At 53.6% G+C, this 24,486-nt stretch overlaps 1 protein-coding gene across 1 annotated transcript in view; it reads left to right on the forward strand.

The window, feature by feature from the left end:
• The first annotated feature begins 8,694 nt into the window (after positions 1–8,694).
• The window catches only part of LOC147689480 (uncharacterized), a 242,627-nt gene continuing 226,835 nt past the window's right edge, over positions 8,695–24,486 (forward strand). The window contains exons 1-2 of the mRNA XM_086939929.1: positions 8,695–8,741; positions 10,421–10,502. Of these exons, the coding sequence (XP_086796055.1) occupies positions 10,421–10,502 (82 nt within the window). The 5' untranslated portion in view covers positions 8,695–8,741. The remainder of the gene's footprint in view (positions 8,742–10,420; positions 10,503–24,486) is intronic.

The following is a 24,486-nucleotide window of genomic DNA, read 5'->3' on the forward strand; positions in this document are numbered from 1 at the left end:
TGTGTACAGGGCTGGAGTTGCGGTACTACGAGCGTGAACGGCGTCCCCCCACTTATTTTAATGGGGGGACGCCGTCCCCGCTGCCAAACAGCTGGACTTCACTCTTTGGCCTCTCTGGGACGAGGAGCTCGGCCCCTTTTGTGACGCCACTTCCTGTCGTGACGTCACTTCCGGTGACAGCGTCCCCCACTTCTTTTTTTACGACTTGTGCCCTGATCGTGTAAGCTTCATCGGTGCCTTGATTGCAGAAGTACACAAGCGCATGAGGGGCGGAAACCTTCTTTTGAAGAGGACAATGAAAGTGAATGTCATTCGTAATGAACACGGGCATAATGTACTCTGTGTTCTATTAGAAAGAGCCTTGCTGCAGCGCACAGGGTGTTGCACTGTTGAAAGAGCCACCCCCCCTCCGGCAATGAACATTTGGGGGATCAGAGCAGCCATTCCAGCACACACAGGAGTCACACAAAATGGAGGTGTCTGCCCCAGAGTGTGGGCGAAAATGGGAAGTCCGCTAGGAACCTGTCTCAGCACTTGCTTTTCAAAAGGGCCAGTGCTCCGTACCGGCAGAACCCGGCCCACTTTAAGCCCCGTATAGTGAAGCCCTTCTGGTGCCTGATGGACTCATCCCAGGACGTGAACTCATCACCGAGCACCTTCGAGACCTCCACTGGCTCCCGTCGAGAAGAGAGTGACCTTCAAGCTACTCACTCACGCCTACAAGTTCCTCCAGAACTGCGGACCCAAATACCTCAACGAAAGAGTCTCCTTCCACGCACCCAGGAGGAACCTTCCCTCTGCCGACCTCGCCAAAACCCCATGCATCCACCGACCTCGCCCTCGCTTGTTGGACAGGCCTCGTGAAGGGGCCGCTCCCTCCCCGCATAATAAGACCCGAACACCGGCTCTCCCGGTGTCACCAGAAGAACCACCCTGGCAACCCACAGAAGCAACCCGCAACCCGTCCCCAACGGGACTCCTGCCCCCGAACACCACGACATCGGCCGGCCCGGGCCACCATCAGCAGCATTGCCCCGGCCCAGCCGCCATCTTGGACACTGCACCACGAGGCCGCGAGGCCTCAGCTCGACCCCAACCCTGGGCCTGGCCAGGCCCCGACATCGAGGCACCACCATCCACCCAGGAGGTGAAAAGACCACTTGGGAGGTCAATGGGAGAGAGGAGTGTCGATGGCTCTCCCCCGCCAGGTGCCGATCGCCCCCAGCCTCCCCGGGCGCTGGCTCCACCCCCCCGCTGGGTGTCTGGACTCCCTCATCCCGGACCTCCCGACCTCCAAGAGCGCGGGTCCGGACATCAAAGGAGGCCAGACCTATAACTGGGGCAGCTCCAGAGCAGGAAGGCAGTTGTATCCTGGAGTCGAGAGACACCTAGAAGAACTCATCCTTGACGGACTGCTGGCGCTGCCGCAGCCCTGCCTTGTGAATCATCGTCCTGCCTGCTGGCGCTGCCGCGGCCTTCTGCAACCTACATCCTCGTCTGGACCTGCTGGCGCTGCCGCGGCCCTCTGCAACCTACATCTTCGTCGGGACCTGCTGGCGCTGCCGCGGCCCTCTGCAACCTACATCTTCGTCGGGACCTGCTGGCGCTGCCGCGGCCCATCCTTGTGTGAACTATCGCCTTTGCCGGCTGGCGCTGCCGCGGCCCTTCTCAAGTGAGACTTATCAACCGAGCCTGCTGGCGCTGCCGCGGCCCGACCTTCCAGAACCCCGAGCTCAAGGATTGTGAGCTATTCATCGTACCACCTCAGTACCAGACCGGTACCAAGACTGTCCCGCTACCCTTTCCCTTCCAGAGACTAGAATTGAGAGGGCCCTCGTGTCCCGATCTCACTGTATCGCTGATATCCTTGCTTCAAGAATCGTATATAAAGAGTGTTGCCCTCATCCTTGTGTGGTGTCCATCTGTGGGGGGGGAAGTTACTTGTCTGTACGATCGCTGGAGACGGCCCTCACCGGAGGCCCCTTCCCTTGTCCTAAGCCGACCCTCCAGGTCCCCGTCTAACATTGGTGGCCAGCGGCGCGATCCGAACCAACGCATAACCGTACAGAGAGTAACTCACCCCACGACTCAACCACAATGACAACAAAAGAGAGCGGATCCACAGAGAAATTCCAGATGGAGAAACTAGAAGAGTACAACCACCAAGAGCTAAAGCAATTTTGCATAGAACTAGGCATTGCTACCACCGGACTGAGCATGAAAGAGGACTTCAAACACGCCCTGGAATCTTGGGCAGAAACGGGTACGGCCGTACCCCAAAACCAAAACCTTGAGGCGCCAGAAACAAACACCCCTCCGACAGAAGGAAGGAGATCGGGTCTCTCCCCGGAGGAGATCCGAGAACGAGAGAAAAGCAGACTCCATGAATTAGAGTTGGCACGACTTCGGTTGGACGGAGAGCTGAAATTGGCGGAACAAAAGATAACATTAGAACACTTGCGGCTCCGAGAGGAGCGGGAAGAGAAACAAAGGCAGAGGGAACTTGAAGAGAAAAAACTGGCATACGAACATGAGCGCAAGCTAGCAGAGATAGAGATTCGGAAACAGAATAAAGATCTCGGGGTGCCCGAGCGCCCAAACATTCCAGGCACTGCAGAACCAAAAGTCCACATCCCCAAGGATGTCGTCAGAGAATATTATCGGAACGACGATATCCAGCAGTGGTTCAAGGCCTACGAGAAAGCCATGACCTCCCACCGGAATGATCGAAGTGACTGGGGAGCCGGGTTATGGGGGAGGTTCATCAATGAAGGGCGCGACGCCCTGCTGCAGCTCCCGGACCATCAGATGACGTCCTATGACCACATGAAGGCCGCCCTCCTCACTCGAAACGGACTCACGCCCGAGATGTACCGCCAGCGGTTCCGCGACTGCAAACGGATCCCGGGTACAACTTGGGTGGAGTACGTGAACTATTTCAGCCGAGCCTTCGAGGGGTGGATCAAGGGCAGTCACGTAACCACCTACGAGCAACTCTTTAACCTCATTGTGTGGGAACACCTCTCCAACAATTGCTTCGTCGAGCTCAGGCAGCACCTCCTCGACAGTAAACTGACTGAACCCCGGCAGCTCGCCACCGAAGCTGACCGATGGGAAAGCACTCGAGTTGCCCGAAGTGGGCCCAGTGAGCCAAACAGAACCAACCAAGGTCCCCATCGCCCCCGAGGAGGAGGAGGCCAGGGTCGGGGCAGAGACGCCGTCCCGGCAGCTCCCGCCAGCAACACCCCGCCCCCGGCCGGTAGGGGAAACGCCCCGATGCGTCCAGGGTTCTGAGCCAACGTTACTTGCCACCGGTGCCAGCGGACCGGCCACTATGCCAACGACCCTAACTGCCCGAAGAACCAGAGTCCTATACCCCGCCAGGTCGCTGCCGCCGCCCTGGGAGAAGAGCCAGCCCCCGAAGATTATGAAGAGTACGACCAGGAACAGCCCGAGTGGGAACCCGCCGCCATGTCCCTGGTTTGCCTAGGGGAAAGAGACATGATCCCGCGGGCTCCCCTACCCGCCAACACGAGAAAATACAGCCAGTGGGTGAACATCAATAGGCGCAAGGCCGAAGCCCTGCGTGACACCGGAGCCAGTGTGACGGCAGTCCGCTGTCATCTGGTAACCCCCGAGCAGATCTTGCCAAACGTTCTTTGCCCCGTCCGATCAGCTGACAATTCAGAGAGCCTGTGTCGGATAGCCTGCGTCCCCTTCGAATGGGAAGGAGTGTCCGGTATGCTGAAGGTGACTGTCCGCGATGATGCCCCGGTGGACTGCCTCCTGGGAAACGACCTTGAAACTTCCCCCTGGGCAGCAGTTGAGAGAAGAGAGCACCTGGGGATGTTGGGCCTCCCTGACTGGGCCTGCGTAATGACCCGGTCCATGGCCGCCCGCGCCATCCCCAGTCCCGAAGAACCCGAATGGCCAACATCTCCTCCCCCGATCGTCCCGGAGAGAGACGCCCTCAGTACTGATCCCCCCGAGCAAAACCAAGAAGGGCCCGCTCAGCTCCAGGACCTTCCAGAACTGGCTCAGTGGCGTCAAGAGGGTGGACCCACCCAGGAACAATTCCGGCGAGAACAGAAGACCTGTCCCTCCTTCGAGGGACTCCGACAGCAAGCCCTCGCCCAGAGCGCAGGAGACACCGCAGGGGCACACTGGATCTATTGGGACAATGACCTACTCTACAGCGAGCAAAGAATTGCGGAGTTGGGGGCCAGCCGGGTGCTGGTGGTGCCCCTCCGCTTCAGAGACTTCCTTTTGAACTTAGCGCACGATGTCCCCTTGCTGGACACTTGGGACAAGACAAAACGTACAACCGCCTGGTAACACACTTTTACTGGCCCAAAATGCGGAATGATGTCTCCAACCACTGCCGGGCCTGCCCCACCTGCCAGGCCAGCGGGAAGAGCGGCCGAAAAATCAAAGCACCCTTGCAACCGTTTCCCGTCGCCACCACCCCGTTCGAACGGGTGGGAATAGACATTGTGGGGCCCCTGGACCCCCGAACAGCACAGGGGCACCGGTTCATCCTGGTCCTGGTGGACCATGCCACCCGCTATCCCGAGGCCATCCCTCTTCGGACCGTAACAGCACCCGTGGTAGGCCGAGCCTTAATGGGGATCTTCTCTCGAGTGGGCTTCCCCCGGGAAGTCGTCAGCGACAGGGGCACGAACTTTATCTCCAAGTACATGAAATCTCTCTGGCAGCAGTGCGGTTCACGACCCCCTATCACCCGCAAGGAAACGGACTGGTCGAGCGGTTTAACCGCACTCTCAAAGGAATGATCATGGGCCTGGAAGAGCCCCTACGTCGCCAATGGGACGTGCTGCTCCCGTGCCTCCTCTTCGCCTACCGAGAGATTCCCCAGAAATCCCTCGGTTTTAGCCCCTTCGAGCTTCTGTACAGACACCCTGTCCGGGGGCCCCTCAGCCTGGTCAAAGAAGAATGGGAGATGGCCCCCCAGAAGACCCCTCCGGACGTGTATAAGTACCTCCTGACCCTCCACAACCAGACCCGGCGATTCAGGGAACTCGCCAAAGCCAACCTTGAGGCCAGTCAGGAGGACATGAAGAAATGGTACGATCAACATGCCTCCTCCATTGAGTTCGAGCCCGGTCAGCAAGTATGGGTGATGTCTCCAGTCGAGCCCTGTGCCTTGCAGGACAAATGGACAGGACCCTTCAAGGTGATTGAGCGCAAGGGCCCTGTCACCTACCTAATAGACATGGAGTCCCCCGGAACCCCCTCCGGGTCCTCCACGACAACAGACTCAAACCCCACTTCGTACGCTCGGAGCTCAGCCTACTGATGGCAACAGATAGTGGGACGGAAGAAGACTCCGAGCCCCTCCCTGACCTACTGAGAACCCGTGAAAAAGATGGCTCAGTGGAAGGGGTCCGACTCTCCGATGCCTTGTCCCCGGAACAACGCCAAGACTGTCGGGCTCTCCTGCTGCAATTTGCGAACCTGTTCTCCCCCACCCCGGGGGTCACCCCCTGGTGCCTCCACGACGTGGACACTGGGGATCATCCCCCTATTTGACACAGGGCGTACCGAGTGCCGGATCGGGTGCGCACCTGCATCCAGGACGAAGTCTCTAAAATGCTCGCACTAGGAGTGATCGAGCCCTCCGACAGCCCCTGGGCCAGCCCAGTTGTCCTGGTCCCCAAAGCTGCCGCCCCGGGTGCCACCCTCGAGCTCCGATTCTGTGTAGACTATCGGGGCCTGAACGCTGTCACCCGAACCGACGCTCACCCCATCCCCTGGGCAGATGAACTGGTTGACTGTATGGGGGCTGCCCGCTACCTGAGCATCTTCGATCTGACAGCAGGCTACTGGCAGATCGGCCTCACCCCCAGGGCCCAAGAACGATCCGCCTTCTCTACCCCGGATGGCCACTACCATTTCAGCGTGATGCCATTCGGCATGAAAAACGCTCCAGCTACTTTCCAACGACTCGTGAACCAGGTATTGGCGGGTCTCGAAGAATTCAGTGCTGCTTACCTGGACGATATCGCTCTGTACAGTCGTCACTGGGCCGACCACCTTCACCACCTCCGAGAAGTCCTGCACGCCCTCCAGCATCAAGGCCAGCAAATGCCAGATTGGCCAGGGGTCCGTGACCTACCTCGGACACCAAGTGGGGAGCGGTCTGGTGGCCCCCCTTCAGCTCAAGATCGCTGCCATCCAGTCCTGGCAGCCACCTGTCACCCAAACCGAGGTCCGAGCCTTCCTGGGGCTCACCGGATACTACCAGCGGTTTGTGAAGGACTATGGCAGCATTGTGGGGCCCCTCACAGAACTCACCTCCAAGAAAAACCCCAAAACCATCAACTGGACTCCGGACTGTCAAGCGGCCTTCGAGAAGTTGAAGGCCGCCATGTGCACCGCCCCCGTGCTCCAGGCCCCCGACTACAGCTGGGAATTCATCGTCCAGACGGACGCCTCAGATCATGGCATTGGGGCAGTACTCTCTCAACTCAACGCCGAGGGAGTCGATCAACCAGTGGCCTTCATCAGCCGACGCCTGCTGGCTCGAGAACACCGCTGGAGCACCATCGAGCGGGAGGCCTTCGCAGTGGTATGGGCCCTCAAGAAACTCCGGCCCTACCTCTTCGGTACCCACTTCAGGGTACAAACAGACCACCGACCCCTGCAATGGCTGATGCAGATGCGGGGGAGAACCCAAAACTGTTACGATGGTCCATCTCCCTGCAGGGGATGGACTTCACTGTGGAGCATCGTCCTGGCCAAGACCACGCCAACGCGGACGGCCTGTCACGCTTTTTCCGCCTCGGCGAGGAAAGTACCTAAGAAGATGGGTGACTCTCCCCGCCTTCAGCTGGGGGGGACGCATGTTGGACAGGCCTCGTGAAGGGGCCGCTCCCTCCCCGCATAATAAGACCCGAACACCGGCTCTCCCGGTGTCACCAGAAGAACCACCCCGGCAACCCACAGAAGCAACCCGCAACCCGTCCCCAACGGGACTCCTGCCCCCGAACACCACGACATCGGCCGGCCCGGGCCACCATCAGCAGCATTGCCCCGGCCCAGCCGCCATCTTGGACACTGCACCACGAGGCCGCGTGGCCTCAGCTCGACCCCAACCCTGGGCCTGGCCAGGCCCCGACATCGAGGCACCACCATCCACCCAGGAGGTGAACGGACCACTTGGCAGGTCAATGGGAGAGAGGAGTGTCGATGGCTCTCCCCGGCCAGGTGCCGATCGCCCCCAGCCTCCCCGGGCGCTGGCTCCACCCCCCCGCTGGGTGTCTGGACTCCCTCATCCCGGACCTCCCGACCTCCAAGAGCGTGGGTCCGGACATCAAAGGAGGCCAGACCTATAAATGGGGCAGCTCCAGAGCAGGAAGGCAGTTGTATCCTGGAGTCGAGAGACACCTAGAAGAACTCATCCTTGACGGACTGCTGGCGCTGCCGCAGCCCTGCCTTGTGAATCATCGTCCTGCCTGCTGGCGCTGCCGCGGCCTTCTGCAACCTACATCCTCGTCGGGACCTGCTGGCGCTGCCGCGGCCCTCTGCAACCTACATCTTCGTCGGGACGTGCTGGCGCTGCCGCGGCCCTCTGCAACCTACATCTTCGTCGGGACCTGCTGGCGCTGCCGCGGCCCATCCTTGTGTGAACCATCGCCTTTGCCGGCTGGCGCTGCCGCGGCCCTTCTCAAGTGAGACTTATCAACCGAGCCTGCTGGCGCTGCCGCGGCCCGACGTTCCAGAACCCCGAGCTCGAGGATTGTGAGCTATTCATCGTACCACCTCAGTACCAGACCGGTACCAAGACTGTCCCGCTACCCTTTCCCTTCCAGAGACTAGAATTGAGAGGGCCCTCTTGTCCCGATCTCACTGTATCGCTGATATCCTTGCTTCAAGAATCGTATATAAAGAGTGTTGACCTCATCCTTGTGTGGTGTCCATCTGTGGGGGGGGAAGTTACTTGTCTGTACGATCGCTGGAGACGGCCCTCACCGGAGGCCCCTCCCCTTGTCCTCGGCCGACCCTCCAGGTCCCCGTCTAACATCGCTGAACCCCCGCGCATCCGCAGACTGAGCGGGTGGAACAGCGCACTCCTACACCGCGCCCAAGACCTGGCACGAGCTCCCAGTCAACATCAGACGCCCCCCCTCTGCGCACCCTCAGATTGAATGATTGACTCAGTAAGAGAACGAGTAAAGCTCTGGGGGTGTCTGGTTCACAAAGTTCATGCCCCAGTGTGTGCAGTTCAGGGCTGCCCTCTCGAGGGTTAAGACCTGGGCTACAGAGCTCCCAGGGGGGCCGGGTCCTGTGCATGCCAGGGCTGGGGGGGGCGTCAAACATTGTTTCCAAGTGTCCCTCAGAAGCAGCCCTCCAGACTCGGCTCGGACCCCTTTCAGTGCATCTTCGGCACCAGAGCTCCGGTGACCGCAGGGATGAACCCCCGCGCCGGCCCCGCAGCCGGGACATTTCAGATTCAGCAGTTGGGCATATTTGCATATCTAGCAGGAAGCAGGAGCCCGGATGAGGTATGTTTCTTATCTGATGGCCCGTCCCTCAGCTCACAGCACAGACCCCTCACCCCCACCCCGGTGGGCGGAGCTATCCTACAGCCCTCCGATAGGACGAGGTAGAATGATCCAGGAAATTAATCCTCCAGGTGCATCCTTCAAACTTTGGCTTCAGCGCCTCGCGGGAGATTTGAATCCGCCTCGAGGTACACGGATCGGAGCTGGACTGCGGAGGTGAGTGTCGGCCGAGGGGGCGCACTGGGGGTCACGCAGCCCTCCCTTCAATCACACCAAAAGAGTCCTGAATACAAGGCAGGGCGGCTGGAGTCCCCGAGGAGCTATGCGGACGGGTGGGGGCTTCAGGGGGGTCCGGGGCTCTGCTCGGAAGGATGTTAATGAGGAGAAGGGGCCGAGAGGCCCGGGGGCCCCACAGCGCCTCCCTCCCAGCGCCGCCTCGAAGCGCTTCACCGCCTGTACAGGCCTGGGAGGGAGGGGGTCCGAGGGGAGCTAGAGCCCCCCAGTGGCGGCGGAGGCGCTTTATAACCCCCCACCCCCCGTGGCCCTGAGGGTGGTCACCCCAAACCGTGCAGTGCCTACACCCAGTGCTGCCGGAGTCCAGGCGCAAAGCTGCACTTTCAGAGTGGGAATAATGGCCCTCAGCGCGCACAGAGCCAGCGGAGAGCGCTGTGAGGACCAGAGGGTAGACATGAGGGGGGGGGGGGGGTGTTACTGCAGACCCCGCGACGGGGAGGTCCTGGGTCCCTGACTGCAAGTCCCCCCGGGGTGCCGTGTGCCTCAGATCACACCCCGCAGAGCCCTAGAGCCGGGACTCGGGTGGAGAGCGACGCCAACACGTGACCTCTGTGCACGCACCTGGCCTCTGTGCACGCACCTGGCCTCTGCCCTCTGTGCACGCACCTGCCCTCTGTGCACGCACCTGGCCTCTGCCCTCTGTGCACGCACCTGCCCTCTGTGCACGCACCTCGCCTCTGCCCTCTGTGTACGCACCTGCCCTCTGTGCACACACCTGCCCTCTGTGCACGCACCTTGCCTCTGCCCTCGCACCTGCCCTCTGTGCACGCACCTGCCCTCTATGCATGCACCTGGCCTCTGTGCACGCACCTGACCTCTGTGCACGCACCTGACCTCTGTGCACGCACCTGACCTCTGTGCACGCACCTGCCTTCTGTGCACGCACCTGCCCTCTGTGCACGCACCTGCCCTCGCACCTGCCCTCTGTGCACGCATCTGGCCTCTGTGCACGCACCTGCCCTCTGTGCACGCACCTGGACTCTGCTTTCTGTGTACGCACCTGCCTTCTGTGCACGCACCTGGCCTCTGCCCTCTGTGCACGCACCTGGCCTCTGCCCTCTGTGCACGCACCTGCCCTCTGTGCACGCACCTGGCCTCTGCCCTCTGTGCACGCACCTGGCCTCTGCCCTCTGTGCACGCACCTGGCCACTGCCCTCTGTGCACGCACCTGCCCTCTGTGCACGCACCTGGCCTCTGTGCACGCACCTGGCCTCTGTGCACGCACCTGCAAGTGATGGTGTGAATGGGGCTTTTCTTACAGCAGGGTTGAGCTGCTGACGGGGCTCCGAGGGGGCAAACTTTACTGCACCTGTAATTCCCAAAGTGACCCCGAAGCGGGCATTGGCCCCACCCTGGTAGGGACCGGTTTAGCCCCCACCATGTGAACGAGGGGGCGGCGGAAGCTTCACTTAGAGGAGCTGTGCCGGCAGCTTCTACCTGCTCAGGGCCAAACACGTGGTGAACCCCCCCCTCTGAAGTCCCCACCTCCAACCCCCAACTTCCAGCTGCCCCCCTCGTGCACACGCCCCTCCATGTACCTTGACTCGTGCATTTTTATTTTTTTTATTCTGTTTTTGATGTAACGTTCTCTCCCCTCTCAGATGCTGCACCGGGGGTCTGTGGTGACCCCCCCGCCGAGCTGTGTCACGGGGTCATCGGTGCGGCTGTGGGCCCAGACAGCAGGTGAGGGGGCGCGGTCTACATGCTGCAGGGCAGTGACGTCTTCAGCATCTTCTAAATGTACAGGAATATTAAAGAGTGCTTCAGTGGCTGGTTCTTCCCTCCTACATATGGAAGCCCCCCCCCCCCTACCCCCTCTGACCCTCAAAAAGGGGGGGGCGCATACTGACCGTAATAGGTCAGCCAATGGGAGCCAGGCTCTTTACTTTAACTTTAACTTTAATTTACATTTATACAGCGCGCAGCTACCCGGAGGTTTCCAGGCGCTTGATAACACAAAGGTCAGGATGAAAGGCTGGGCACCAAAGGAGTAGGAGGACTACTGATCAAAAAGCCATGTTTTTAAGTCTTTGTGAAATTTAAGATAGTGTTGTTCAGTACTTAACCCCTTCGGTGCGGCGGCTATTCCGCCACAGCGCTAAGGGGGCGGGGGGGGGGGGGGGCGTGGCACGCCCATGCTGGTGACGGAACCGCTCAGTCACCAGCCTCGGTTGAGCTGTGCTCATGACGGAGCGGTTCCGTCACGGCCCGCCTGCTCAATAGAATGCGCAGCCCAGACGCGAAATCAGCGTCGGGCGGCCCATGACGGACCCGCTCCGTCATCAGCAGAGCTCTACCACGGCTGATGACGGAGCGGTTCCGTCATCAGCGCGGAAGAGGTTAAGTGAGTTGGAAGAGCATTCCAGAGGGAAGGGGCTGGAAAGGCAAAGGCGCGTCCTTCATTCTGGCTCCTTTGATCCCTGGGACTTGGAATTTGTGTTGATTTGAGGGTCGAAGAAGGTGTGGGGGATGATAGTGCTGCACCAAGGCCTTTAGATAATGGGGGGCTATGCCGGAGTTCATTTTATGCATGTAGCATAAGGCTTTAAATTTGGCTCGACTGTCAATTCGCAGCCAATGGAGGTCACGGAGTGAGGCTGAGATGGGAGTCCTATTGGGAACTTTACAGAGCAGTCTGGCAGCTGAGTTCTGTGTGACCTGCAACTTACGCAGCACTTCCTTGCTTGCCCCTAAATAAAGTACGTTACCGTAATGCAATCTGGATGCTGCAAGGGCCTGGATGACAGTTTTTTGGGTGGACAAAGGGAGCATCCAGAGAATTTTCCTAAGCCATTTAAGAATGGCAAAGCAGGCGGAGGCCACTTTGACCACTTGTTGCTTCATCGTCAATTGGTCATCAATAATGACGCCTAGATTGCGGGCTGATGGGGAGGGGAGAGGAGGAGAAACCATTTGTGAAGGCCAGTGGTGGGGCCCCAGAGGGTTTTTATTATTACCGAAAAGAAGGAGTTCAGTTTTTCCACCATTCAGTTTTAATGTATTGGCTTGCATCAGTCAGCAATGTTTATTAGTCCAGACCGGAGCGCTGAAGTATTAGAGGTGTCTTTACAGGAAAGTGAAAAGATGAGCTGAGTGTCATCCGCATAAGAGTATATAGTTAGCCCGTCTTGCTCAGCTATCGTAGCCAGAGGGCTAACGTATATGTTAAAGAGCAATGGGCTCAGTATGGAGCCTTGAGGGACTCCATACTGGGATACATGAGTTTTGGAATGAGCGGTAGGGGAGAGGACTTGAAAGGTTCTGTTGGGTAGGAAGCTGGATAACCACTGAGTGCTAGGCCAGTGACACCACGGGATTGGAGAGTATTTAGCAGACCCTCCAGGATATTGCGGCATGGATTAGCAAATTTAGCGGCACAAAAATTGAAATTTAGCTGCATAAAAATGAATATTTAGCAGCATTTTTGCAGCACTTATTTTACTCATAATCAGTCATTTTTAGTCTTAAATATATAGAAAATGTTTTGCAGAGTATTCCACTTTAAAATAGGCATGTTTAAAGTTCTGCTGCTCTACGGGAGCACATCTCTAATCCTAACCTCGTTTGAGGGGGTCCTATTTCACCCTGGGATGTTCTAGCAGCCATGTACGCACCCTGCTGGGGCGCCGCTGCCTCCTGGATCCATGAGGCACGACATCTCTTCCTCAGGTGCCCTAGGGCACAGGGTAGTAGTGGGTGGAGGTGCATTGCCACGGCTAATGTAAGGATGTTAAATATTGCCCGATGCCATGGCAGACATACTGAGGCCTGTAGATGGGAAAACGTGTAATGTTTTGTTCCCTGTTAGTTAATATCGCATTATCGTGATATGCTTCAGGATGGATCTGTCCTCACCTTAAAAAGAAATAGGAGATGCCCTGTATGTGCTTTTTGTAAGTCCAGTAATCTTGCGTACCATGCAAGCTATGTGGATCTTTTTATTTGAAATTGGGCAATTAATATTGAGACCACCACCTGCAGGACCAGAAATCGTAGCCCCGGCCCTGTGAAAGAAGTGCCGGCGCTGAGCACCTGAAAAGCACCTGATTAAATTAAGCACTGCACACAGTCTATTTGCATGTTAATGTGTCCTTGCTGTTGTCCCCCCCCCCCCTGAAATTTGGCTCTAGTTGCGTCTCTGGCCAGGTCCAAGGGAGGCTGTAAAACTCGGAATGTAGTAAAAAAAAGAGCCTAGTCACAAGGCTGGAAATGCGCTCCTTGAAAGGGCTTCGAGCCCACTGGATGAGGCGCTGTCTCCATAAGTGATGTGTACATACCAAGAATGTTTGACCCATTCTATTTAGGATGGATGTTGACGAAAGGCATTAGAGCGCTTTAAATGAGCATCAGTTACATTACACAGGATCAGATTTGTATTTTAAAATGTGTATAGGCACGGCGAGATGAACGGAATTGCCTAGAATCACGGGCTGTTGAGCGGACACCGAGGCGTCTAAATCCAGCATTTCTGACCATTAGGCCACATACTCTCTCCTGAATATTTATACGGTGTGACCCGACTTTCTTCTCTGTGACTGGCTTGTCCTTGCATTGCTGCAATATGCAATGTTACGTGTGCAAATGGGAGATTTTTTAGTGCAATCACGGGTATGAAAAAATTTGGTAGTCGTAATGTGAGGTATTGCTGACTCTGTATGTATGGTGTCTCCCAACTCTTCTCTCTCTTCTCTTTTGTATGTATTACTCCTTTCACCCCCACTGCCATTTACAGCCTGCTCCTCCCAAAAGGTCAAAAAATGAAGCTATTTTGTGTACTTTCACGTCCTGCCGCGCAACACCCATTAGACTCAAAGGGCTTCAGCCCCCCCTTGCCCCCCAGCAGAGACAGCCTCCCGGGCACACAACCGCACCCGAGCACTTCACAGGTCTTTAGAAGACCACTTGCATGTTAATGAGGCTTTGTTGTTGTTTCACCCCTTCTAAGAGCCCCTGCAGCTCCACTCTCTGCCGATTGCTTAGGAATGCTCTAGTTGCTCCTCTGACCCCATGTACCTTTTCGTCTGCTTCTCTCGTGTACCTTATCTCTAATGCTGTATGATGTGCATGTTTGCGTACATCCAATAAGAAGCCACCATTTTTTTAAAATAGAAGCAGGGACACCATTTTCTTGGCCGAAATGATAAATATTGCGGCCATCGTGCTTTTCCGCTGATTTCGCGATTTTTTTCGTGAATCGCGAAAAGCTGGAGGGTCTGATTTAGGAGAGCAGTATGAGAAACAGTGTCAAACGCGGCACTTAGATCCAACAAAATAAGTGCCACGGTTTCTCCTTTGTCGACCTGTTGACAACTGTTTTCAGTGACACCCAGCAGTGTAGATTCCGTAGAGAAGCCAGATTGGGACGTGTGAAGGATATTTTGTGTCTCCACGAAATTAGTAAATTGGGAATTGATCTGTTTCTCCAGAATCTTGGAAAAAACTGAAAGAAGGGAAATGGGTCGAAAATTCGATGGGATCGGAGTTACCTTTTTTCAGCAGAGGCACTATCATGGCATGCTTCCAAGCTGCAGGGACCGTTGCTTCACATAAAGAAGTATTGAGTAGTTCCATGATTAAATTAAGTATGGGGTGGTCGAGTTTTTGAAGGACCAAGGGAGGAAGTGGGTCCCTGGGGGACCCAGATTTGATACTTGTAGGAACTGGGGTCACCAGTTCCCCGGGGGGTAGCTTGGTGCGAGCAGGCAGGCACCCGAAGGCTTAGGTGTAAAGTGACCATACAACACACACATCCACTGAGGCTTAAACGCACACAATAACTGACACCACACCAGTGAAGTTGATTAAAATCAATAAGCTTTTATCTAGGATGTAATCGGGGCTGGCAGATCAGGCAGGGCAATCAATTACTCAAGGTAGCATTAACTCATTGGCACATTTCATTAAGCAGAGCAACCATCTCAGTAGGTAGAGCAAACTTTTCATTAGAAATCAGGCCACCTCTCATTCGGCAAGAAGGAACATTTCCTTAATCAGGAGTAAACTTCTCATTAGATCAGAGTAAACATTTCCTCACTCATGAATACACATTTCAAGAATCACTTCCAGTAGGACTAAGCATTTCATGGATCAGGGATCAACATTTCATTAAATGGGAATAACCAACTCCTTGAACAGGGATGAACATTTCATTTTAAACCCAGTGCAGGACCTTTCCTGAAAACACAGGTTCCTATAACAGTACTGGCCGAGCTCAGGGGCCTGGTAGTCTTGCAGTCCCTTCTCACAGTCTCTCAGGGCCAACAGGGCCCAACTACAACTTTTCCCGGGGGAGGGGCGGACACGGGGCTCACGCTCGTCCACAGAGTCTTCCCCCCTCCTCCCCAGGGGATTACCTCTTGTTCTTCGTCTCCTCAGGGAGTCCTTGCGGAGATCTCTGGCGGTGGTGCCACCCGGGGGACGGGCGCTCACTTCAGCACCCCCTCGGCGATGCCTAGGCCTCCTGTGGGTGGGGCGCCCCTTCGGCCCTGGTGACGGCTGGTGGGGGGCTCCTCCTGAGCCCCCTCGCAGGTTTCTCCCCGGGTCTCGGTCCTCCTTCAGTCTCCGGAGCCCAGGAGCAATCACAGGAGGCTGCGGGGAGGCGCGCCCGCGGCCGCCAATGGCAGTGCGGCCTGCGGGGGCGGGACAGCCTCTCTCCAATCACGGGGCAACTAAGGCATGAGCGCGGGCGATAACGCAGCGCCCCCGTCACGTGATGTGGGTGTACTGGCTTCAGGGCCTACCGTGGTCCGCTCTGGATTCCGGCGGCCCTCTCCTGACACAGGGGGCCGCCGCAACGTTACCCCCTCGGGCAAACACCGGGTCGCACGGTGATGATCGGCCACACTTCGGGAGCTCCCACAGGGCCGGGGCTGCAGCGGTGAGTTAAGGATGACAGCGCCTACAAGGGGCAGCGCTCCGGGGAATGCACCCACAGAGTCCAGGGTCACAGCGCTTCCAGGACACAGCGCGACGGCAGGCAGGGTAGCGCTTGTTGAGTATAGCGCCGCGGGGGCACAACAGTCACGGGGCACAGCGCTGTGGCAGGCAGCAGTGTTCGGGGGCCCAGGGCTACTCAAGGGCACCGCAAGTCTGGGGATAACAGCACTTCTGGCAGTCCAGTAGGAGAGCGCTGGGGGGGACAGGGTAGGCAGTCTAACTATTCAAGCAAGGCAGGACAGGCCACACGACCGTGGCAGAATAGCAAAGAAGGCACAGGCCAAGTAAAGGGGAGCAGAACTGACACTGCACCAGTACCTGGTTGATCCCCAGTAGTCCTGCGGGCAGGCAAAAGTCCTTCTTGGCACTTGCTGGTTCCTGCGTCCTTGGTAGGTAGTTGCTTGGGGGGGGGTTTGAGTCAGTGGCTGAAGGCAGATGGGTCCTTGTAGGTCACTGCAGGTGGTACCTGGGTCCCCTCCCGCCGGGCCAGATCAGTGGGCTAGTTCAGTGTTCCTCACACAGCTTGGCAGGCAGCACCTCAGCCCTGTCACTCCCAGTGGCATAGGTTCCTGACTAGGCCCTACCGCCTCAGTCTCCTGCGTAGGTTCCCCCAGGTCAGTGATGCCCCAACTGACTAAAAACTTTCCCTCCTTTCTTTATATATGCCCAGGTCAGGTGACCACACTCTAAGGCGGTAAAAGCAGACCCCTCCCCTATTCTGGAAGGTTCCAGGAGCTTGCCAACTCTAGCTATGGGCAGGCAAGGCAGGCTGGTGTTGCTACAATGTTTAAGGGTCCCAGCCAGCTCATGGCAACTAGGGTGCTACTAAAAAGACCACTCCCCAGTAGCAGGGGCCTGTGGCAGCCATGCTGGGAGAAGAAAGCACCTGCACCTTAGCATTGGTTAGCAATGGGAAGGCGCTCAGAGACCTAAGGCTAACGAAAAAGAGGGTGGGAAAAATGAGGCAAGGGCGAAAAAAACAGGGAAAGACCACCCTAGGGCTGACAGGTCTAACAATACTGGTAAGAATATTACAGAAGGAGGAGATGTCAAGTGGAGTCCATTTGTCTAAACATATGTTGCTGTTGGCATGAATGAGTTCCTGAGAGAGACTTTCTTTTGAGAGATTATCAGATTGTGAATTTATTAAAGTAGACGTCTGTTTATCAAAATCGGTGTAGATGTTATCAATTTTATCAACAAAGAATTCTGCTTAAACATCGCATTGCTTACAATCCAGGCATGGGGATTTGGGCTGACAAGTGGCACCCGAAAGTTCCTTGACAACTTTGAAGAGTATTTTGGGGCAGTTTTGTGCACGTAAAACAGTTAGATTAGCGTGCTCTGCCCGAGCCGGAGCCGTATTACACATTGAATGAAACTTGCTCAAGGCTGATTTATATAGTAATTTTGTTCTTGGATCGTAGTTTTTGCGCCAGCGTCTTTCTAAGTTTTTGCATTTAGTTTTTCCTTGTTTGAGTTTTTCAGAAAACCAAGGGGCTGCAGGGTGGTGGTGGTGGTGGTTATATTTCTTATTGGTCGGGGGTAGACATCCGTCAATGGAAGAGGTAAGTCATTGATGAAGGACAGCATCATCATCTAGATTGGTAGTGGAGGTTACTGGCACAGTGTTTTCTAGAAAAAGGTAACATTTGTTTATATCTAGATCTTTCCAGTTTCTGCCGTTCCTAGACCCAGAGGTGTATAAGGGGTTCTTGGAATTTTGCTCATGTTTAATTTGGAATTCAGTCAAAAAATGATCGGACCAAAGGATGGGGATGGCGGGTTTACATAAGACGCACCAGCAGCTCGCCCGCTGCTCGTGTCCGCTGCGCGTCTTGAAAGGCATCTATTTTTAAGGGCGTTGATACGTCAGCTGCGAGCAGCTGATTGGCAGCCTGGCCTGGAAGTTGTAAATCACTTCCTCAAGGCCCGGTTCCCGTCCCTCCACACAAACCAAACTTTTGGCGGTGGACCGGGGACACAGAACACAAAAGTAAGTAAGGTGTTACAGTCTGCTCGTGCTCAGGCTCACACAGGAAAATGTTGATACATGATGAGGCATCTTCAGTTTTCCCAGGAAACCCAGTGTCCTTGGAAGGAAGGCGCTTTACTGGGTTTGACAATGTTCACAGGCGGCTGTCCGATCTTAGAAAAGGGAATGAGAGATTTGACAATTAAAGGCAATCCTTGCAGTATGTAATTCAGGCCCGCTTCTAGCAGGGGGGCCGGGTGGGCCAGGCCCACCCGAACATGACCTTTGGCCCACCCAGTTAGGGCAGAAGAGGCAATGGAGAACACACATGTTAACTGCTTCCTCCATCCCAAACTCTGAATGTTGTAATGTTTTTTCACTTTTTTTTGTTTTGTTTAGTTTGGAAATAGAAATTTATTAAAATAATTATGCAATTAGAATACAGAGGAACATCAACTCATTATGCATGTCATAACAAAAATGAAATACATATAAAGCGGCTGCACGAGGATAATTTCTCCCAAATTAGGTTCGGCAAGGAGGAAAGTTAACAGCTCCCATCCCGATTAAATGCGGTGTTCGACAGGGCTGCGTGATCGCCCCACTCTCTTTAGCCTCTACATAAACGGTTTAATAGACTTCCTCCTTGCAGAGAAAGATCTTGATGCCCCTAAGCTGGCATCATGCAAAATCCCAGCAATGCTGTTTGCCGATGATACCTTACTAGTATCCAAATCACCCATGGGATTTAGATATCGGAGTAAATCCATCGTTAAATGGCAAACCCCTTGTGAGAGTTTCCTCTTTTGATTATCTCGGCATCACAATCACAGAGACCATGGATTGGGGGGCACTAATCAAAAAGTCCTCTCTGAAATTGTCGCAATCGTCAGGTGGTATTATGAAGGTTTTTTGTAAGTCCAGCCATAAACCAGTAAGCCCTGCTATTGAAATTTATAAGGTCCAAGCCCGGGGAGGGGCGTTATATGGCGCTTAATCTCCCAGGGAGCACCCCGCTCATTCCACTCCGATTAGACTTGGGAGTAAGGGCAAATGCCGATGAATCGAATCTTAGACCCTAATTATACTGGCGGCGCTTGTGGGTTACCCCAGAACTTGTAGCTTACAGGGAGGAACTAAAAGAAGTGATGAATCTGCGGGGGGCAGCCAATCTGTCGTGGCTTGCGCACATCAAACGCATGCTAGCTAGTTTGGGGCAGGGGGAACTCTGGGGAAGCCCGGATCTCGCTTGTATCCTACTCTCCAGGGAATTGCTAAAAGACAGTTATGGGGAGTTCAAACTAGCACAGCTTTATAGTAACCCCGAGCAGGCGAGCTAACCTCAGTCCGCTTCGAGCCGGCCTTGGGTGATATTAATCCGGCAGCGGCTAGAAAGCTTTTTCTACAGTTCAGACATGGCGCCTTGCCCTTCCGCTCCTGTACACAGATGTTTTAAAGTGCCTGACATGTGACTGCCCTGTAGAGACAGTCCTCCACATGTTTTTTAGCTGCCCTGGTTAGCAAGAAAACGGTGGCTGGTGCTGCTCTTTGGAAACCTAGGAACTAGGCGCTGCTCTGAGGCGTTCAGGATACTGAAAACAAGACTGTAGCATCCCAATAGTATACTCAGACGCAGGCTTCCTATTTTCTATGTGGTGTACCCGCAGAGCACTCTTAAAACTATCCTTAGGAGTCTCGATCATGGTTCTGCACGAATGAAATAGGGCACCTTTGAGGACCCCTTTACATTACCAACTATTCGGAAAAAGTTTCCACCTATAGTCACCCTTCTTTTTACATTCATGTCCTATTGTCCAATAGCCAGCTATACCTGAGCTATGTATCTAGTGTCTATAATCATGCTCTAGGACTTTTTAATATATTTATTCACCATGTTTTAAGGATTTTTAAATGCCAGTATTGTTCCCTGCCTCGAGTAGTGTACTGTTATAATCGACGTGACAATCTCGTGGTGGAGGAGCCTGTTCTGTGGGTCAGTGTCAGGCAATGTTTACTACCACAAAAATCAGGTGTTTTGTAGGTAGCACTTGTGATTATGTTTTTAGGGTAAATTGTTCTTATCTAAATTATCTATTTATTCCGCACTGTGCACTTTCAAGTGTGAAGTACTGTCTCCTGTTTTGAACAATCCATCGCTATATCTGTTGTGTCCTCCTTTTGATAAACTAATTAGATTAGAGGGCATCTTAAAACTGAGCCCGGAATTCACCAATCACAAATGTGTGCCAAGCAATGCCTACTCCCTCTTTTTACTACCTGTTTTTCATCACATGCATCTTGCTCTCCTTGTAGCTTCAATAGTACTTGTATGCATTGTATTTCTACTTTTAAGGTCATATCGACCGAAAAAAAGTTTTATTGATTGATTGAAATACATAGCAATATCCGGAAGAAACGCATCAATTCTATGTCAACATGAAAACAATCTATAATAAGATCTAAACTGCATAAAACCAATAAAAAAAATGTTATTAGTAGAGAACTATTCATGGAGGTTTAGGAACTTCTTACATTTTAGGATTATGTAACTGTGAATTACGGGCAGAAATGTTTTACAAAACTAGTTCTGTGTCACCATAAGAGATCCATTTTAATAGCAAGTGCAACTGGATGGACATATGCTAAGTCTGTGATTGTAACAGACTCCATACTTCCATGCCTGAAAGATTCCATAAGAAGTGTCTTTCCAAGATTCATAGATTCATAGATGGCGCACAGCGGAATGGCTGCCTTCTGAGACAGCTCCGCTGGCCAAGTCCGTAATGCGTTAAAAAACGGACATTTAGTGGACTCAAAATTAGCGAATGATGGCTGAAATGGGCATCGGAATGCTACTACTGTGAGCTGAGCGGCTGTAAGGCTGATATAGCGCTGCTACGACCTTAAACTGAACGATGAGAGCGGAGCGCCGGACGGGCCGCGACCAGATCAAGATGGCGGTGCCCTGATGCGGGACTATCCAGGAGCAGACAAGGTACAGGACTGCGAGTTAAGGTGCTGCGAGAAATAAATATTGCACCGCTGGATGCATAAGGCATGTGGCGCTGTTCCTTGTAAATGACCAGAAAACATCGGAAGTGCCGCAGGGAGCTGTGCGAACACTTGAAATGCGGGCTGCGGGAAGTCGGCACAAAATGGCGGATTGCACTGGCGGCGGAGTCCATTAGCGATATGTGGTGAAATGCGGAGCTTCAGATGTCCAGCAACGACGTACCATGCACCTTGCTCCCAATGCTTGCCACCACTTAACTCTACTCTGCTACTAGAATGGCTGCTGACAACACTAGATCCGTGTGCCAATCTTCAGCTTCGAGCGGCGCTGTGAGTAGTCCACATGCTGCGTGAACGCAGAGCCTGGCAGGTGTACGGAGACACGAAGGCACGGTACATGCGACATTGGGACGTGGGGTGGCGCACATTGACTAGCAACCATACGGCACGCTATTAACAAACACCCCCCAAGTTGTGCGTACTGTGAATATTGCTGTCGATTATCATGGTGAACAGTGCACGATATGGACCCTGCTGACTAGGATGCTTCTGCCCTAATATCTCTGCTCTGAATGTGCGTTTCTTCACACCGTGATCCTGCAGATCAAGGATCCATCCTGCCATAGCACGGATCTGCAACGGTGCCTCCTGCTGGGTGACTTGTTTGGTGTCAGTGGCTGCCCTGCATGAGTGCCTAACTGCTGCTGTAGCGCCAATCTCACCAACGGATACCAGTGGGTTCTGCTTAAGACTGTCTGGTGCACAGCGGCTGGGATACCTAATAAGGCGGGAACGTACTTGCTAGCACTGCAGGGTACTACACAGCGCCCCATCCACTTCAAGGTGATAACCACTGTTTTCCCTCTGCGCTGGTAGTGTCAATTTGCGTGAAAATGGGGAAGCCGGAGAAACAACAATCCAAGCTGCCGTTTGAGGCGAAGAAGCACACCAAAGGCGCAACGGCGCACCCGTACACTAAACTGGACAACGAAACAACGACTACCAATAGCATGGAACATGTGCTGCAGGCCATACAGCAGAGTTTGCAAGACATAAATGGGAAACTCGACACCATCACACAATGGGTCGACAACATGACGGCTTTATTGGACAAGTATGGAGAACGACTCGTCGAGGCCGAAACTATGATCACTGCAGTGGAAGATAAATCCCACACCACCACGCAAAAATGCTCGGAAATGGAGAAACTCTTGGATGTTATTAAAAATAAAGCTGAGGATTTAGAAGCGAGATCCCGCCGCAATAACATCCGAATTGCGGGCGTACCAGAATCTACTAACACAGGAAAGATGGAAACATACGTGGAAGACATGATTCGCAACATATTTGGCGAAGTGCATTTTTCGACTGTCCTACTAGTTGAAAACGCGCATAGATCCCTAGCTCCAAGGCCGAAACCTGGCGCAACACCGCAGCCTATTGTCGCCCGTATTTTTAATTACAGAGACCGTGATGCCATTTTGAGGTTGGCTCGAGAGAAAAGAGACATTAATTACCAGGGTAACGCACTGGAGTTCTACCCAGACTTCACTGCAATGGTCCAACTTGCGTGCAAAGAATGCAACCCGGCGAAGAAGAAACTACGTGAAATGGAAATAGAATACTCTATGCTCTACCCCGCTCGCCTGAAGGTGACACATGAAGGCCGCTCCATGATACTACAAATGCCAAAAGCAGCGCCAGAATTTTTAAAGAAACTCAACCACAGATGCAGAGAACAGAAACGCGACGGACAGTCACAAGACTCGGAATGAACATCCACCAACAGGGTAGGAAACATTAGGACCCTGAACTCAGAGACTGGTAAGGCAGATGGACGGCATATTGTTTTAAAAATGACCTATTGGCCCTCTCAAGTAGCAGTACAGGCCAAATAGCTTGGTGACATTCGGAGTTTCACTCCACATTGACACTACTGACCCTCTGTGCCGTCCAGAGTGCGCTAGATCGAGCTGCACCGGATATGATGATTTAACTGAGATGGTGGTTTTGAGTAAACAGTCTAATCTAGTGCGCGCACTGAAATACAGTTATCTGTACAGGCAATAGAGGGCCAGAGGGATTATCCTACAGGGCACCATAATATGTGAGCTATATGGCTATAGCAAAAGAGGTTGTGTGTCCATGCTTGGCTTCAACTACAGATCTCATGTAACTAGTTGCTGTGTCCTATGGAGGGAGATGTGAGGACAATTGCGTTATAATGTATTCTATACATAGGGTATAGACATTTAATACTGTTGTTGCCAGCCGCTACAATTAGACCACGTTTAGTCTGCATAACTAATGTATACCTGGCCACAGCCACTATGTTGGATGCAGATGTGTGCACCTGGTGGACTCCCCAAGATGGTGCTCCCCGACCAAAGTTTGTTTCTATTGTTGCCTTTTGTAGGGATATGTCTTTGGCATAGTTAGGATGCTGAAGCGGGAGGAGGGTGGGGGGAACGATGTTAGATTTTGTTCTATAGACCAATGCACTTGAGAAACATCGCTGAAATCCAGAACATTATCGCTATATGTAATGTTATTACTCCCCTTCAGGAAATCACGCAAGGCATGCATGCTATAACTGGTATAATATACTGTAAAAGCTAATGTATGCTAATATCATCTACTGACAAGTTACAACTTAAACATTTAAATGTATTAACTTGGAACGTTAGAGGGTTGAATAATCCAAAAAAGATTTGTCAAATTTTTGCATACTTTGACAGGTTGAGGGTAGACACTGCCCTCCTGCAGGAAACACACATTGCCCCTAATGGAACTAACAATATTGGGTGCAGATGGGCGGAATCAATTTATAGTTCCTCTTATTCCAGGGGGCTCCTCATTTTGATTAGGGAAGCTCTGCAATTCAGTATAGATGACGTCATCACTGATGCAGAGGGGCGATATGTTTTAATAACGGGCAGGCCCGGACTGGCCGTTGCGGGCACCGGGCAATCCCCCGGTGCGCCGCAAAGGTGGAGGCCGGTTTTGGGCCCTGGGGGCCGGTTTTGTTACAGGGCCGTTTTTGCAGCATAGCTGCAAAATCGGCCCTGTAACAAAATCGTCCGAAAACCGGCCCCGGCAAAGAGCTCGGTCGCACCCCCAGGGGGACGGCCGAGCACTTTGCCAGGGCCGCTTTTGGTTCTCAGTCCGGCCCTGATAACGGGAGTCATCAGATGGCAAAAACTTGCTTTACTAAATACATACGTCCCGAATATAGAGGACCCCGACTTCTATCACAAAGTGTGGCGCAAACGTAACGATTTACAAGACATCCTCCTAATTTGGGGCGGGATTTTAATATAGCACTGCATGACGTTCTAGATAGGTCCGCTTCGTCAGTCGAACCTCATAAACGGGCACTAGGTAAATTTATTTATTTATTTATTTATTTTTAGAGTTTTCTATAGCGCAAACTTGAACCGATTAGGTTATCAGAGCGCTTTACATAGCACCAGTTCCGTTACATGTTATCACAGCAGTTTACATAGAATCAGTTACGTTGCACATTTCAGGATCTTGAACCGATTAGGTTATCAAAGCGCTTTACATAGGACAGCCTTCGATGTCCAGTGCCCTCCTCCACCGTGTAGCGGGGGACCTCTTCCAGCCCTCCGAAGTCGTCGAGCTGTCGGGACTAGGCTCCTGGAATTTCAGCTGCCCCTTTACAACTAATTCTAGGGGTCACATAGGGGTGGTAGAGAATACATAGGTCCACTGCAAACACTA

The sequence above is a fragment of the Lissotriton vulgaris genome, chromosome 10 (assembly GCF_964263255.1).
Source record: "Lissotriton vulgaris chromosome 10, aLisVul1.2, whole genome shotgun sequence".
In the NCBI taxonomy this organism is placed as follows: Eukaryota; Metazoa; Chordata; class Amphibia; order Caudata; family Salamandridae; genus Lissotriton; species Lissotriton vulgaris.